The following is a 16237-nucleotide window of genomic DNA, read 5'->3' on the forward strand; positions in this document are numbered from 1 at the left end:
TCGCCATGGAAAATACTGCGGAAGGGCAGGGGTCCAGGGCCGAACCTGATTTAATAGACTTCACAATGGTAATTATCTGGTCAGTGGAAAGAGTCTTGAAGCTGGACAAGGAATTACAAGGGCTGGTAAAAGCAGAAGAAACTGTGCTGATGTTATTGTTTGAGGAAAAGGCTTGGTATGTGTTATTCACCTTGGAGTAGAAAAAATCTGATAACGCGTCACAGAGTGGTTGGGACGGGGGTGGATGTAAATCTGGCACATTACCAGTCAGGGTTTTTGTTATGGTGAACAATTGTCTACTAGAGTTTTTGGATGTTTCAATTTGCTCCAAGTAGTATGTTTTTTGGTGGCCACAATCGTGGATTTATAAATGGCCAGTGATTCTTTGTAGATGATCTTACTTTTGGGGTCATAGCTTCTGCGCCAGTGCCTTTCCTTGTTCCTGCTTATTTGTTTTAACGCTCGTAGTTCATCCGTGAACCACGGAGCAGTAGGAGTACTTCTATTCATGGAATAACGTTTAGTGGGTACCAGATGGTTTGAAGCCTTGCTGAACCAATCATGAAATTGGTTGGTAACGATGGTAGGATCGTCAGATAGGATAGGGCGGGTTTCATCTAGGAATGCCGCGAGTTTATCCGGGTCTAAACTCTTCCAAACTTTAAAGGGGAGTATTATAGGAGATACAGCTTTGTTCTTCACTGCTTCCTTGATTTTTAAACCGCAGAAAATGGCATAATGATCCGTCCAAGGCATGGGCAAGATGTGTGATATATATAGGCCCTCTGCGTTGGAGAAAATACCATCCAGCGTATGTCCTGCTTTATGTGTAGAGGCAGTGACCAGTTGTCTGAGACCCATGATTTCTAGGTCTGAGAAGAGGGCAACAGTGTCCCTGTCATTCTGTTGTTCTAGATGAAAATTCACATCGCCCATCATTGTAACAGATGCTTCTGTAGCTATAACTTCTGTTATAACGCTAAGGTTGGTAAGGAAGTTTGCTTTGGTCCCCGGGGGACGATATAGAAGTACACCCTTAAAATTATAGAGGGCTGTGAGCTTTATATCGAAATACATAGCTTCGCAGGCGGTAACGGGGATGGGCGAAATGCGAACTTCAAGGCGCTCTCGAGTTATGATCGCTAGCCCCCCTTCCTTTTTGCCAAGCCTATCCTGTCGGTAGACTTTATAACCTGAGGGAGCTGCCACAGCAAGATCGGGGCCTGAAGCGTCATCTGTCCAGGTTTCCGTGATGTACAGTACATCCAGGTTATTGTCGGTAATAAGTTCAGCAATTTCTTGACTGTGTTTAACTAAGGAGCGCGCATTGATGAGTGCCATGAGAATGACCACCTCATCACTGTCAATTTGCTGATGAACGGCCACCTTGGTATTAAAAAACCGAATCGTGGTGCTGCAGTGTGGGCAAGTCAAGTTGGCATCCTTATTTAATAGTAAAGGATCATGTATAATGCATTGTAAGGCGGGGGCTGGTTGGAGCCTCATGAGAGATGGAACGGTCATAAGTTTGTTTAATTTGTGGAGTAAATGCAACAGGGGTCGTGGCCCCTGGCCCGGAACAGGCGCGGACGGGCGCAGACGGGCTTGCCTTTGGCGCGCCACCGGCGCGCCCGCTGCGCGGACGAATGTTCTTTCCCATTTATCCGTGTGAGGAGGGCGTGAGGCATCGAGCAGCTGCAGCGCTACCCCTCCCTCACCCAAGATGGCCGGCCCCTTCCTTCACGGCGCGAGGGTGTAACAGCGCACGAGGAGTGATGGCAAGGCGGCGAACAAGTAAGTAGCAGCAGTGGGAGGTTAAAAAGATTTTACAAGTTTAAGCTGCAAAGTACACAACAATGATAAAAAACAGTGAGATAAAATTGCTAAATGCTAAGTAAAAACCCCCGGCTTCCGCCTCAGGGGAGAGACCAGTGCAAGTCAGCGCGATGTGTGATCTGGCTAATTAAATACTCTATTAGGACGTGCTGCACTCTTTAAGATGCTGGCCCTTCCTCGTTTTCTTTACATACTCCATAACTGTCCACACAAAGTCCCAGACTCATATTTTAGAGCAGTTGAGGGTGAAATCCGCACGCTGCTTTGGGATGGGGGGCCCCTAGGGTCGCACTGAAGAAATTAACAAAAGGCTGGTACGATGGAGGTAAAGTGCTGCCTGACCTGCAACTCTACTACTGGGCGACACAATTGGTAACTGTCAAATACTGGGTATATCACCCCCTGACGACCCAGCATATGCTCTGGATCGCTATCAAACTGATCGCTCCGAGTATCTAGGGGCCCTATACGCTAGTGACAGGAGGACTAAGAGGAAAATCTTCATTCGACCGACCCAACATACACTAGAAATATGGCGTATAGTCAATTCCTGTTTGGGGTGGGCAGGTGTCCTTTTGCAGGCAACGCCGCTATGTAACACACAAAAGCTGGGCATGTTATGCCACCAGCCTGGGTTTAATAAGTGGGACCTCATAGGTATCTCCACAGTGAGGGACCTGGTTAAGAAGGGAGCTATACTTACCTTTGGGGACCTACAAGGTCAATATCATCTGGCTCAGTGAGAAATATACAGATGCCTGCAGATTAGGCACGCGCTACGGGCGTCCTTTCCATCCCTTAAAGACATACCAGAGTCGTCACCGCTGGAGGACAGGCTGTTAGATGGCCCTCTAAGCTCCAAGGCGATCTCTCTCACATATAAAAAGCTATGCAATAACCTGCCAGACACCTTTCCTAAGCTTAGGGAGCGGTGGGAAGATGACCTAGGCCCCATAACCAATGAGGATTGGTAATTAGCTCTTATGTCCCCTCGAGAAGCGGCCATCACACTTAAATTTAGGCTGATACAGCTTAGGATACTTCACCGCTCATACATGACAGGGAAAACTTTGGCGAGAATAGGGTCCAGACCCGACGACCGATGCTTGAGGGGGTGCGGCCAACAGGCCACCTTTTACCATACCTTGTGGGGCTGCCCGACGATACGTGCCCTTTGGGAGGGAGCCTCAGATCACATGCAGACAGCCTTGAGTAAGGAGATAGTGCTGACATCACGACTGGGACTGTTGAATATATGGGATGCGACTGATCTCACGGAAGTCAAACAACAATTTGCAACATTGGGGTATACGTTAATTAAACGGGAATTGGCGAGACGATGGGGGGGAGCGACTCAGCCGTCTGTGATAATGTGGGAAAGAGTTAGATAGATGTATGGTGGCAGAGATTGAAGTTTTTGTAGCCCGGGGGTGCCCCAAAAAATGGGATAGGAAATGGTCACAGTGGAATAAATACCGGGGAGATCCCTGTGTGTCACCTACGGTGGAAAAGGAGATGCAGGAAGAGAGTAATGATTGGCAGGCAATTTGAATTATTGTTTGCTTAAATACTGTATTGATTGAATTGAAAATGTCGTCCAAATATTTATGTATGGCTGTCATTTAAACCAATAAACACATTATTTAAAAAAAAAAAATATATATATATATATACACCCAAATACATACATACATACATACACAGAGGGAGCCCATGTACCGCACCGAGTTCAAGGCCCTCAGATATGACATCACCGACATTAACTATATGATAAAAGTGGGGATGATGTATGTGTTGTCTTGCATATCTGGCCATTGTCAAAGATATGTATAATAGAATGTTACTCTGCAAACCTGATCATGTCAACTATCGGATACAGAACTGAAGCAGAACTTTGATACTATTTAAGAACAATTGTGCACTAGCTAATGTCTATGACACAACCAACACATGTCATATGCTGTTTAACTCCTTTGTTAATAAATAGTCTATAAAAAAAAAGTGGAAAATTGAGTAAACTTCTTTTTAATTTGTTACATTATTACATAGGGTTTTGTTTCATGTGTGTTTGAACAATGTTTTGGCGTGCTTCCATTCTTACTTTTAAGAGTTCCCAGGATCAGCTATCCATTCTAAAATCTACAAATGTAGAAAAGACATTGAGCAAAGAAAAAAAAATCCAAGTATACTTTCATTTTTTCTTCAGGTTTTAAGGGAAAGTCGAAACCTAACCTTTTGAAACAGGAGACGAGTAGCCTTGCCTGTGGCTTGCGTATTCTTTTCCGCATGTACATGGACAAAAGCCGTGCGGGGGCATGGGAGGAAGTTCAGCAAAGACTACTGAAGTAAGCCAATTGTGTTTGGTTGAAATATTTGATGATATTGCAGTTATTCCTTCTGAGAGACTTTCATTTTAAGAAAAAAGGGCAGATGTTGTATGTGCATATCGGCAGGTGTACCACACATCACAATTTCAAATATGTAGTATTTTCATAGCAATTGATTCCAATATTATGGAAAGCATGGATAATAATTCACTGTAATGTGAAGCGGAAAAGATACTTATTTACGGTATTTTGTATAGCGCTGACAAGTCACCTTGTAAGCATATAAATCCTTTATTAGACTTTTTCATGGAATATTTTTCCACTAAATGCATTCTGTGTTTTTATTTGAAAGACTGCCAAGTAGGAGAAAAGTTAGTAATAAGAGGGATGGGGGAAAGGACTGATGCCACTTGACGAGACTCCATGGCATTGATGCGGTTGCTCTACTCTGCTTAGTGGTTATCTTGCCAAATATCACCATGTACAGCTATTTGACTTCAGCTGGAGGAGATACAGGGTGCAGGGGTAGTTGTCTATCATGCAGCCTTTGTTCACAGCTCTCCTCTCACTATCTGTGGTCCTTGTCATTGGTTGCAATAAGATTGTTGTAAATGGATTCTGCCTATTCAGTATGCCAGGATTTTTTACTTTGGGTCATCTGGTTTTTGGGCCTTTACTGTGGGTGAGTCTCACTACCCTAAGTCTCACTCACGGCAATTTCCTGGTAACTGGACTGTGCACGTTTACTCACAGTATCTGCCTCTTAAGATAAGGTCACTGCGATGCAGCTAGGATAAGACGCACTGAGCTGGTTGCACGTGAACATGTGTGACCATGCATGTCCGGGCTACATGTGAGAAGACTACATACAGTCATGCGCAACCAGGTAGATTCAAACAGGTAACCTGCCTGTGGCAGTTTTAAACTACAAATTCGACCTGTCAGTGTAACTCCTTTTGAATATTAATAAATCACGCCTAAGTATCTCCGATTGCCCCAAAAGGCACTGTTCTCGATATTTGAAATTAGGACTTGTAGAAATTAATGTTGAACATGTCTGCACTGTGAAATATCCTTAACAACTATTTGAAAACTCTTTTTAATAGTTATTCAAAGTGCACTTAATGGTGAAATCAAATTATGTCTGCTTATTGAGCTAATGGCACTTTAAAAAAGTTTTTTTTTAAATTGCCCACAATTTATAAGCATTCACTGTAACCTGGATTGCTCATTTGCAGTGAGATGTATATTAATCCCAGAGAGTAAACAAAGGGCCTGGGTGTGGGGCGGAAGCTTACTTCCCTTGACAGAATTGCCTGGTAGCTGTTCCCTCTAATTTGATTATCTTCAAAGGGGCCTCCCCTGCCACAGGCAGATGGAGCTGACACCTGGGCCTGCCCTCTCTATTGTTCTGCTACCCAGTTTTGCTACAAACCCAGTTGGAGGGGCCAGCTGCTCAAGAATTGGTTTGGAGTGACCACAAAGTAGGGTTTGCCTATTACCATAGCCACACCTCTAGGTGGATACAGGGAGCTCTGACCAGAGGAAGAGGGTTCTTTCATATTGGATTGTCCTAGATTGTTGTGCAAGATGGTTTGGAGGGGGTTGGAGGCATGATGTGGCATCTGAGGATTGGCCAGGGGTGCCTGGCATCTAGATCCTTCTACTCACACTTATAAACCCCTGCACAAGGGAGAGACTGACAGCCAGACCCTGGACAGCGATGACACCAGAATCATGGACAGGTGGAAGGAAAAACAACCTGATGCCCCTGGTGGACTAAGGACTTTGCCTGCAGCTGACTAGATGAGTCTCTCCAGGATCAATGGTGCTACCCCCTTATGCCACCTGAGGACCAGTTGGGGGGAAGATCTACATTTCGCTGCCACCCCTAATGCCTCACAAGAATGCCAAGGGGCTTGGGCGTTTCAGAGTGTGGCCAGAAGGGTGCTCTTTATATATTTTTATTTTATTTATAAAGTTTTATATAGTGTGAACAAGATCCCGAAGGATATCATAGGGCTTTACAATCAAATGGAAGGGGGACATAAATGCAATAACGAACATCGAGTGGGAAAAGGAAAGTAATACAATAAACAGGTGTAAGTGGGCAACGATGGGGGGAAATAATAAGCAGTAAAGAGGAGCCATATCAAATGGAGGTCCCATGGTAGCAGGAACAATGACACAGAGCAAAGTGGGCCTAGCCCTCTTAACCCCTTCGGTGCTCATGACGGAATGGTTCCGTCATGACCCACGGTTGAGCTGTGCTCATGACGGAACCATTCCGTCATGACCACTCCCGCGCAAGATTCCGTCAGCACAGCGGCGGAATCTGCGCAGCATCGAAGGGGTTAAGGTAAGAATTTGCTCATTAGGAATCTTTTAGCTTCCAATTTGAACGCCGCCGTCGAGGAGAGTCTGCGTACTTCCGGTGGAAGAGAGTTCCATATCCTTGGGGCAGCACCGGAAAAGGCTCGGTGATAAGTTCTCTTTTTGCTAACGATGGATGGTTTCAAGAGGAAAGTAGTGGTGCTTCTTGATGCTCTCTCCCCACAAGATAGTTAGTTTTTGCGCCAGGTACCTGGGAATATTGAAATGAAGGGCTTGGGGCCCCAGTACGGAAATCTTTAGCTGAATTCGTGCTTCGTAGGATAGCCATTTGAGAGATTTTAGGACTGGGGATATGTGCTCATTTCATTTGGTGCCTGTAACCAGTCTAGCCGCAGTGTTCAGTGAGGCCCTTAGTGGAGCCAGGGCATATTTGGGAAGGCCACAGATGGTAGCACTGCCATAGTCTAGCCTCGGCAAGACAAGCGCTTGGACCACCTGCTTGAAATCACTTTGTGGCAGTAAAGGTTTGATATTTCTGAGAATTATTTTCAAGTGGTTTGCTCCCTTGCATACATTGCTGATATGATTATTCATATTCAGGTGTTTGTTCATGGTGACTCCAAGCGATTTGGCTGAGTCTATTATGATCGGATTGCAGTTGAAAGTAGTGTGGTGAGTCAGCCAGAGGTCTAACTTGGGGATGTGGTTCGGAGGGGAGATGAGCAGGAATTCCGTTTTGGAGGTGTTGAGCAGGAGATGGTTCTCCGTTAACCAATTTTGAGTAGACGTTAGGATAGTGTTGAGTGAGATGTTTTCCGGTGATGAGATTTTCAAATAGAGTTGTGTGTCGTCAGCATACATGTGGGAGAGAATGTTCGTGGAGTTTAGTGAGTTAGCAGAAAGTTCCAAGAAGAGGTTGAAGAGGATTGGGGAAAGGGCAGACCCTTGGAGGACCCCCATGAGTACTGGAGAGGGCTGGGAGAGAGAGTGGTTTGCCTTGACTCTTTGTGATCGATGATGAAGAAAGGATGAGAACCATTGTAGCAGCAGATCCGAAAACCCCATTCTGTTTTGCAGGATGGATAGTAGGTTGTCATGATTAACCGTGTTGAATGCTAAGGAAATGTCAAGGCGGATCAGGAGGCAGGATTCGTTTTGGTCAAGCATTTTTAAAATGTCATCCATAACGTTAATGAGGGCTGATTCGGTGCTGTGCCCCTTCCGGAAAAGAGATTGATGCTGGTCTAGGAGTTGGTAATTCTCTATGTGAGCACAAAGTTGGGATTGAACAAATTTTTCTTGGAGTTTCGCTAGGGTGGGGATGTTGGAGATGGGGCGGTAGTTATTGAGATCAGATTTGTCAGCGTTGTTTTTTTTTTGTATAGGTGATACCTGAGCTGCTTTTAGGCAGTCGGGGGTCATGCCTTGAGATAGGGATGCATTTACAATCCTTGTCCAGGTGGGGATGAGTGCATTCTTGATTTCCTTGAAGATGGCCGCAGGCAACGGGTCACCAAAGTGGTTGGAAGGGTTGATATTTTGAAGAATCTTGTGGATGTCTTTTTTACTAAATGGGGTACAGGTGCCCCATGACGCATTGTTCTTGGTGTTCGTGATGGTCGAGTTGCGCTTTTCAAATATGTTAAGGGGTGAGACGGCACTAGAGGAGGGCAATAGTGCCTTCTTAGAGGTGAGGTCAGTGGAGATGAGTCTTGATTTCTCAGTGTAGAAAGCCTCAAATTCTGCGCAGGAGGGTGGGTTACCACGCGGGTCAGGAAGGTTTGGACCTATAACTGATTGCTGTTTGACCAATTCGAAAAGCTTCTTGGGGCAGTTTGCCGCTTGGTCTAGTTGGAGTATGAAATATTCAGCCTTATCGCTCTTGATCTGTTTGTTGTATAGGCTCCTGACATCTCTAAGGATGCTGGTTCTGCTCTGCTGGCTATGAGTGGAGGGGCAGCACAAGAAGCACCCACCTGCCGGACAGGAGGAAGCTGGTGCAAGCATTCAGTGAAACCAACTTCCTGCAAAGTGTGCCCTTTTGAGACCACAAGGCCTATTGAACATGCTTCTGTTTGCTAGAGCTCTCAACCAGGAGTAAAATGAGCCCAAAATCGTTGCAATTGGTCCATTGGGGCCCAGGTTATGCATCTTTAAAGGATGTGACCCCCTAACTGAGCAGCTGAGCATGTGATGCTCTGCTGAATCAACTTTACCTAGCCCCAGGGTGGGCCAGTGACCGGGATCAGCACATCTTGCATTAATTATAGCAGAGTGGGGCGTGCGTGGGGGGCCCTCTTAACCAGAAGTTCATTCGGGCGCCGGGATCCCATCCACAGGGCCTGACGTGAAGTGGACATGTCCTGTCCTGGGGAGCCGATCCCCTCCATAGTACGAAAAGAGGCCCAGGTACACCTGGCCCCTTCTGCTGGAAACGGTAACAGGAGTCAGCAGTTCCATCAAGGAAATGCCGGTTCCCGTTTGCAGAACCTGAGGTGCATTCATGAGTGGGGAACTGGCGGAGCAGGCAGAGAAGGCTCTTTGTGCTGCTCTCACAGTCCTTACCTGCACCTGGGTGCCCCGTGGGCTTGGGCGCGCAGTATTTCAAGAAACAAACTAACAAAAAAACATGCGGCACACAGCCACAGCCTCGGAAACCAGTGGGAGATCTGCTGGATAAATATTGGCCCTTCTCAGTACAGGAACACCCCCATAATACCTCGCAAGGGCTCATTTGAATATTTCTTGTGCTTTGTGGTTCCCCACAGACGGACAGGGGCACCAATAACATACTATACACATGTTTTTGGAGGTTGCATTAAGTAAAGCAGCAGCCCTCCTGGGAAGCACTCCATAAATCTCCTGGATCATTATATTCATGATCCAAGTAGAGTTTTTCATTTTCAAAGCACTCCAGCAAAGGATCTTTTGTTCTACGGCTCCAGCTTGTGGGGACACTTTGTGGTTGGTCCTACTGCTGCATTACAATAGACTGGACAATATAAAAAGAAGACTTTAACACAATTTTAATGTGGTTTTGAATATAAATGCTTCATTGACAAATCTATCGATAAACATTGCATTATTTTGATTACATTTGAATATGATTATTGAGTCCCATTTGTTCAAATGGTGATCTCTAACACGATTATTTCTATAATGTGGTGACTCCTTGACAAAGCCAGTAGGCTTGCCTTATAATTTAATGTGGTGAACCCTTGACAAAGCCAGTAGGCTTGCCTTATATTAGTGTGGAAACCCCTTGTCAAGGTCAATAGGTCTGCTTTATTCCAAGTGACACCACCTTATGAGGCTCAGTGTGGTATAGGTTGGGGGAAGGCACTGTGATATTGGGAATCATGACCCACTAGTGGGCAAATGTGATTTCAAAATGTCACCAAAAGTATTTCCATCTTTCTGATGTATATATTTGTAAATTAACGTGCATTGTTTAATAGAGGGTGGGTGTGTGTTAAAAGTCCATTTCCTTTTTCAAACAAGTGAACAATAATTCATTGAATGTTGTAATTGTGTGCCAGCAAATGGAGATTAGTAGCCCACACCACCTCCCCTGAGTGGCCTCTGTACTCCTCTCCTTCTCCACCCTGAGGAAGTCAAGTGCCACAATGGGTTACTTGGTTCCCAGTAAGGAGACAATTGTTAACCTATTTCTTGTGCAGGCCTCACATCCTTCACAACTAATAACCCAATGTCATACAATGTTCATAGGTAAGATTAGAGTTTCCAGAAAATTCATAATAATAAGGTAGGCGAGAAACAGTTGTCAGCGATACAGTGGGTGATAAGCGGTTGATTTTACCAGTGACAGGAGATACGCTTGTATTCTCAATGTGGATTTTAAGGGGTTCACAAACCTCGGGCCTTTGGTCTTTCACTATTGGTTCCCACTTTGAACTTTGGTTGGTGAATTGTATGTTGATTGGAGGTTCCTGTTTGGCATGAATGGCAGGATGGGCTTGTGCTACAATGCTTATTTTCTAAACGAATCACCATCACCAGAATATCCACGTGGAGAGAGTTCGCTTGTGCACAGCCTTGCCTTTCAACTTCCCAACATAGCCCACAAAGAGCTGGTCATCCAGTCTCAGATCACTTGTTCTTTTCAAATAAACGCTGATAGCTCTCTTACCATCCAAATGATGGAGTCTCTCCTCCTCCTTGGAAGGGTTAGGGGGAGAATAAAAGGTAGGTAAAGTAATGGACTGTCCCAAATGGAAAGGAGTAACCACCTTGGGAAGGAAAGCAGCCCTGGTCCTTAGAACCAACTTAACTGCATGAATGGTCAATAATGGAGGCTTCGAACTAAGAGCCTGAACCTCACTTACCCTCCTAGCCCAGGTAATGGCAATCAAGAAGACCGTTTTAAAAGCAAGAAGCCTCAAAGGACAACTATGAAGAGGCTCAAATGGAGAACCCATTAAAAATGTAAGAACGCGATTCAAATCCCACTGAGGCATAATGAAAGGAGTGGGAGAAAACTTATTTGTAAGGCCCTTAATGAACCTCATGACAATGGGGGACTTAAATAAAGACGACTGGTCTGGCAAACATAGAAAAGCCGACAAAGCTGGCAAATAGCCCTTAACAGTGGCCACAGCACAACCCTGCTGGGCCAAGGACAGCGAAAACTGAAGAACATCCAACAAGTGGGCCTTTAAAGGATCAATGGATCTCTCTCCACACTATTTAACAAATCTAGACCATCTCGATGAGTAAACACACTTGGTGGAGTGTCGCCTGGACGATAAAATAACATCCACCACATCCGGTGGGAGAGAGAAGGAACTCAGGTTGCTCCGTTCAATCTACAGGCATGAAGGTGCAGGCTCTGGAGGTGGGGGTGTAGAACTTGCCCCTGCGACTGCGAGAGGAGGTCTACCCTGAGAGGGAGACGGAGATGAGGGTGCGATGAGAGGTGAAGAAGATCTGTGTACCACACCCTTCTTGGCCAATCCAGGGCGATCAATATGACTTGGGCCCGGTCTTGGCGAATCTTCCTCAGAACCCGAGAAATCATGGGTAGGGGAGGAAACGCGTAAAGGAGTTGTGAGCTCCAATCCAATTGAAACGCATCCCCAAGCGCTCCCGGCATCGGATACTGGGAACTGCAGAACAACGGGCAGTGCGCGTTCTCGTGGGTGGCAAACAGGTCCAACCGGGGAGACCCCCACATCTGGAAGATGTGATGGACCACCTCCGGATTAAGCCGTCACTCGTGATCCGCCGAGTAATGCCGAGTGAGACTGTCCGCACGAACATTCAGCACAGCAGCTAGATGATTTGCAAACACACAATTCTGATGGTTCTGAGCCCAGGACCAGAGTCGCAGAGCCTCTCAACAGAGACGATACGACCCTACACCTCCCTGTTTGTTGATGTACCACATCATGGTAGTGTTGTCCGTCAGGACCTGAACCGACTGAACACGAAGGGAAGGAAGGAAAGCCTTTAGTGCCAAACGTATCGCCTGCAATTCCAAAAGGTTGATGTGAAGCAACCTTTCCTCTGGAGACCATAGACCTTTGACCTCCAGATCCCCCATATGAGCACCCCACCCTAGAGTGGAGGCATCGTGATCACTGTGGCCACAGGTGGAGGAAGCTGAAAGGGCTTTCCTTGAGACGGGTTGCCCTGCACACCCCATCAAGTCAACTCTGCTACAGCTTCTCTGGAGATTCTGACCTTCTTCCCGAGATCGCCATTGTGTTGATACCACTGCCTGCGGAGGCACCACTGGAGTGCCCTCATGTGCCAGCGCGCATGACTGACCAACAGTATGCGGGGAGCGAACGGACTGAGCAGGCGTAGAACCTTCAGGACTGGAACAACCGCGCCATCGTGAAACAAAGGAATCATCTCCTGAATGTCGAGAACCCTCTGCGGAGGCGAGAATGCCCGACACACAGTAGTGTCCAGTATTGCCCCTATGAACAGGCAGTGCTGAGAAGGCACCAGGTGAGATATGGGTACATTTATTGAGAAACCCAACTTGAACAACAGTCTTCTTGTTGCGTGCAAATGGCGCAACACCAACTCCAGAGACTCTGCTTTCAACAGCCAGTCATCTAGGTAGGGGAAAACAGGAACCCCTGACGTTCTGAGATGTGCTGCTACCACCGCCATCACCTTTGTAAAGACTCGAGGTGTGGAAGTCAGACCGAACGAAAGAACCGCAAACTGGTAGTGTTGCGATCCTACCGTAATCCGGAGATACTTCTGATGCGATTTCAGGATGGGAAGATGAAAATACGCATCCTGCAGATCGTTGGACACTATCCAATCTTCCTGTTGCAGCGCAAGAAGAACCTGAGCCAAGGTCAACATTTTGAACTTTTCCTGCCTGAGGTAAAGATTCAAAATCCTGAGGTTCAAAATCGTCCTTAATCAACCGTCCTTTTTGGGGATCAGGAAATACCGGGAGTAGCATCCCTGACCCCTTTCCTGCTCCGGAACCACCTCTATTGCACCTTTCTGTAACAAGCTAAGAACTTCCTCCTGCAAAATCAGTAAGTGGTCCTCTGAACACCAACCCTGGTGAGGAGGTTAAGGAGGAGGAAACTCTAAAAAAGGGAGGGCATACCCATTCTCTCCAAACGATTTAAAACCCACCGATCTAAAGTGATCAGTTTCCAATCTTGTAGAAAGTGGGACACCCGACTCCCTATCGGACCAACATGTTCTAAGAGGGAGATCTAAAACTGCTTTCCTGAAGTACCAACGGTGGCGGGAGGAGAAGTGGAGGAGGAGCAGGATTGCTGCCGAGAGGCACACCTAAGACGCCCTTTATTCTTCCCTCTGTACGATTTGTACAAAGGGTTCTGCTGCTGCTGGCCCTGTTGAGCCTGCTGGCGGCCACAAAAGGAAGCAGCTCTTCCAAAACCATGATACCGCTTGTAGCTCTATCCCCTGGACTGCACCTGGAGGCCCGGAGACCTTGCAGTAGCCCTGCTATCCTTAAAACGCTGCAAGGCAGAGTCAGCCTTTGAACCAAATAGTCTTGACCCATCAAAGGGCAAATCCACCAGAGTCGCTTGAACATCAGGAGAAAATCCAGATGATCTAAGCCAGGCTTGTCTTCTTGTTGCCACAGAAGACCCCATCACACGAGTCAGCAGTGTCCAGACCCAATTGTATCACCTGACGGGCCGCAGCATGAGAATCAAAAAGGGCCTCCAAGAAATTATTCCTATCCTCTTCAGGCAACTTTGGAGCTAGCTGCTTGACTGAATCCATCAGAACATGTATATACCTCCCAAGAAGACAGGTTGCATTAGTGGACTTTAGAGCCATACTCGCAGTAGAGAATACCTTCTATGCTGCCTGCTCCATTTTTTTAGAATCCCTATTACCAGGTATGGTAGGGAAAGAACCAGAAGATTGCTTCGAAGAAGAAGCCTGGACCACCAAGCTTTCTGTAGATGGATGTGAAGATAGAAAAGTCGGATCCCCAGGAGCTGGCCTGTACCTTCTTGAGATGGAACGAGAAACTGCAGGAGCAAACAAAGGCTTCTGCCAAACTTTCATTATAGGCTCCGTTAAGGCATCATTAAACGGTAGCAACGGCTCAGAGGCTGAAGAAGTTGTATTAAGAACCTCCGTAAGGATATTAGATTTTACCTTCGCTGAGGGCAGTTGCAGATCAAGCAATTCAGCTGCCTTCCATATTACTACATGATAAGGAGCAATGTCTTGCAATACTCCAGCCTTTGGATATGAGAGATCATACTCAGGAGAGGTATCCAACCCACTGGCCTCCTGTAAGCCCTCAAACTCGTCCACAGACTCAACAATCTCTCCTTCCTCCTGATCCTGTGCATATTCCTCCTCCTCAAGGAGCCTCTGCGCCTCTCTCGTAGAGCGCTGTTTAAGAAACGGCGGCGCCAAGCGCAGCGCCGGTGAGGGCATCAACGGCGTCGATGGAGGAGTCTCAGCTTTATACCTCGGCGTCGATCGAATTCGAGGCGGTGCCAACTCGACAGCCGAAGGAGTCTGCGGAGCCGGACTGGAAGACCTCAGCGCTGGGAAATGCCAAGACGGAGTCAACGGCAAGAATGGCACAAAGGGTGCTTGAGCATAGTGGTGATTCACACTCAAGTTAAAGGCCAAAGGACCCACAGGGCCCGAAGGCGCACCAGATAGAGGCCCTGCCAAACATGCCAAACATTGCATTAAGAAAGTGCGTAGGGTCTGATCCAGGAACAGAAAAATGATATGGAACCGTACCTTCCTGAAGCGGAACCACCTGAGGCTGAACCGGAGCCTGTGGAGCCGAGGACGGCGCCCGCACAGGTGAAGCCACACGGCCTGGAGACAACTCCCCGGGCGTCGGAGACATAGCAGGAGCCGGAGAACCTTCATGCGACGAAGAGCCCTTCGACGCCGCCGACCTCGGAACCGGAGATGGAACCGGCGTCACCCTTGGAGATTGAGTTGGAGAAGGAGAAACAAAATCCTGTCTTCGAAGTCGCTTAGCTGGAGAAGGCGACCTCAACCTGTAAGCCCTGACCTTCGACGAACGGCGCCAAGAGCCATGACTTCGTTCTTTTACGACTCCTCTTCTCCTTCTTGGCTCTGGCTATAAACAGCTTAGCCTCACGCTCCTTAATGGCCTTCGGGTTCTTCTTCCTGCAGCTTCCGCATTCATCGACGTCGTGATCCGACGATACGCACCAGAGACATTCATCATGCGGGTCAGTGATCGACATGTGACCGCCGCACTCTCTGCAGGGTTTAAACACAGACTTCCTAAAAGTAGCCATTGGAAATCCTCGAGGATACAAAGTTTTCTCTATAGAAAATGGAGAGCCCCTAGAAAAACCATTACGCGTCGACGGCGTGGGAAAAAAAGGGAACAGACGTCAGCACGCCGACGAGGTCTTCTGGCTCCGATGACGTCATTTGGAGTCGCGAGCGGAGCCGTGCTATTATGACATCCTCGTCGACGTCGGAGAGCTAGGAAAGAATTTCCGTGGAATGCTGGTGCAGGGGGTATTCAGAAGGTGATGAATCCACAGGCAGAAGTATCCATCAGAAACCCTTGGTTCCCACTCTGGCGCAAAACTGGACAAAGGACAGGGTAGTAGCCTCTCCTCTGTTCAGCTCGTACTCTGGGAGGGATCCCTGAGTCATTCCAACCCTTCCCTTGGGTATTTAAGGGCTTCCCATTGGGTGGGTCCTCAGATTCGTTGTGGAACAAGACTCATCTCTGAAACCTCGACCGTCTGGGCAATGGGAATTTGCTGGAATTCTCCTGGATCTGAGACTGCATCAAGTAAGACCTGTGGGTATAAAGGACATCAGAAGTAATCTCCCTTGGAGTAAAGGAGTCACTCCTCTGCATCTGCTGGCACCGCATCAAATCTGACCGGTCTGCTGCTCCTGTCATCCTGCAGACTTCCCGAGGCTCAGCAACACAGATGGTGGATCTGCGACTCTCCAGAGGCCTGACCTGTCTTCCCTGCAATTTTGAGGATAGTAACCGTCGTCAGAGCTGCTGGGTCCAAACCCCTGTCCACCGCATCGCATGCTGATGCAAAGGCTTGTTGACTCTGCACTCCAGAGATCTTCAAGCTACAAAAAGCTCCAGCACCTTACCCCTTGAAGATCAGCATCCTCCTTGCATCGCTAGCCTCCACCTTTGGTGAGGTCCTCTTGTGACTCCTGCCTTCAGTCTGTGGGTCCTCTCGAGGGTCTTCTTCTGCTTTGGCGGGCTCCCTTGC

The 16237-nt window shown here is 47.3% G+C and overlaps 1 protein-coding gene across 1 annotated transcript in view; it reads left to right on the forward strand.

Annotated features, from left to right (window-relative positions):
• The window catches only part of ARFGEF1 (ARF guanine nucleotide exchange factor 1), a 1069199-nt gene that overhangs the window by 1016309 nt on the left and 36653 nt on the right, over positions 1-16237 (forward strand). Inside the window, exon 37 of the mRNA XM_085605493.1 lies at positions 4043-4181. Within this exon, the coding sequence (XP_085461619.1) occupies positions 4043-4181 (139 nt within the window). The remainder of the gene's footprint in view (positions 1-4042; positions 4182-16237) is intronic.

Source organism: Triturus cristatus, chromosome 5_1 (genome assembly GCF_964204655.1).
Source record: "Triturus cristatus chromosome 5_1, aTriCri1.1, whole genome shotgun sequence".
Lineage (NCBI taxonomy): Eukaryota > Metazoa > Chordata > Amphibia > Caudata > Salamandridae > Triturus > Triturus cristatus.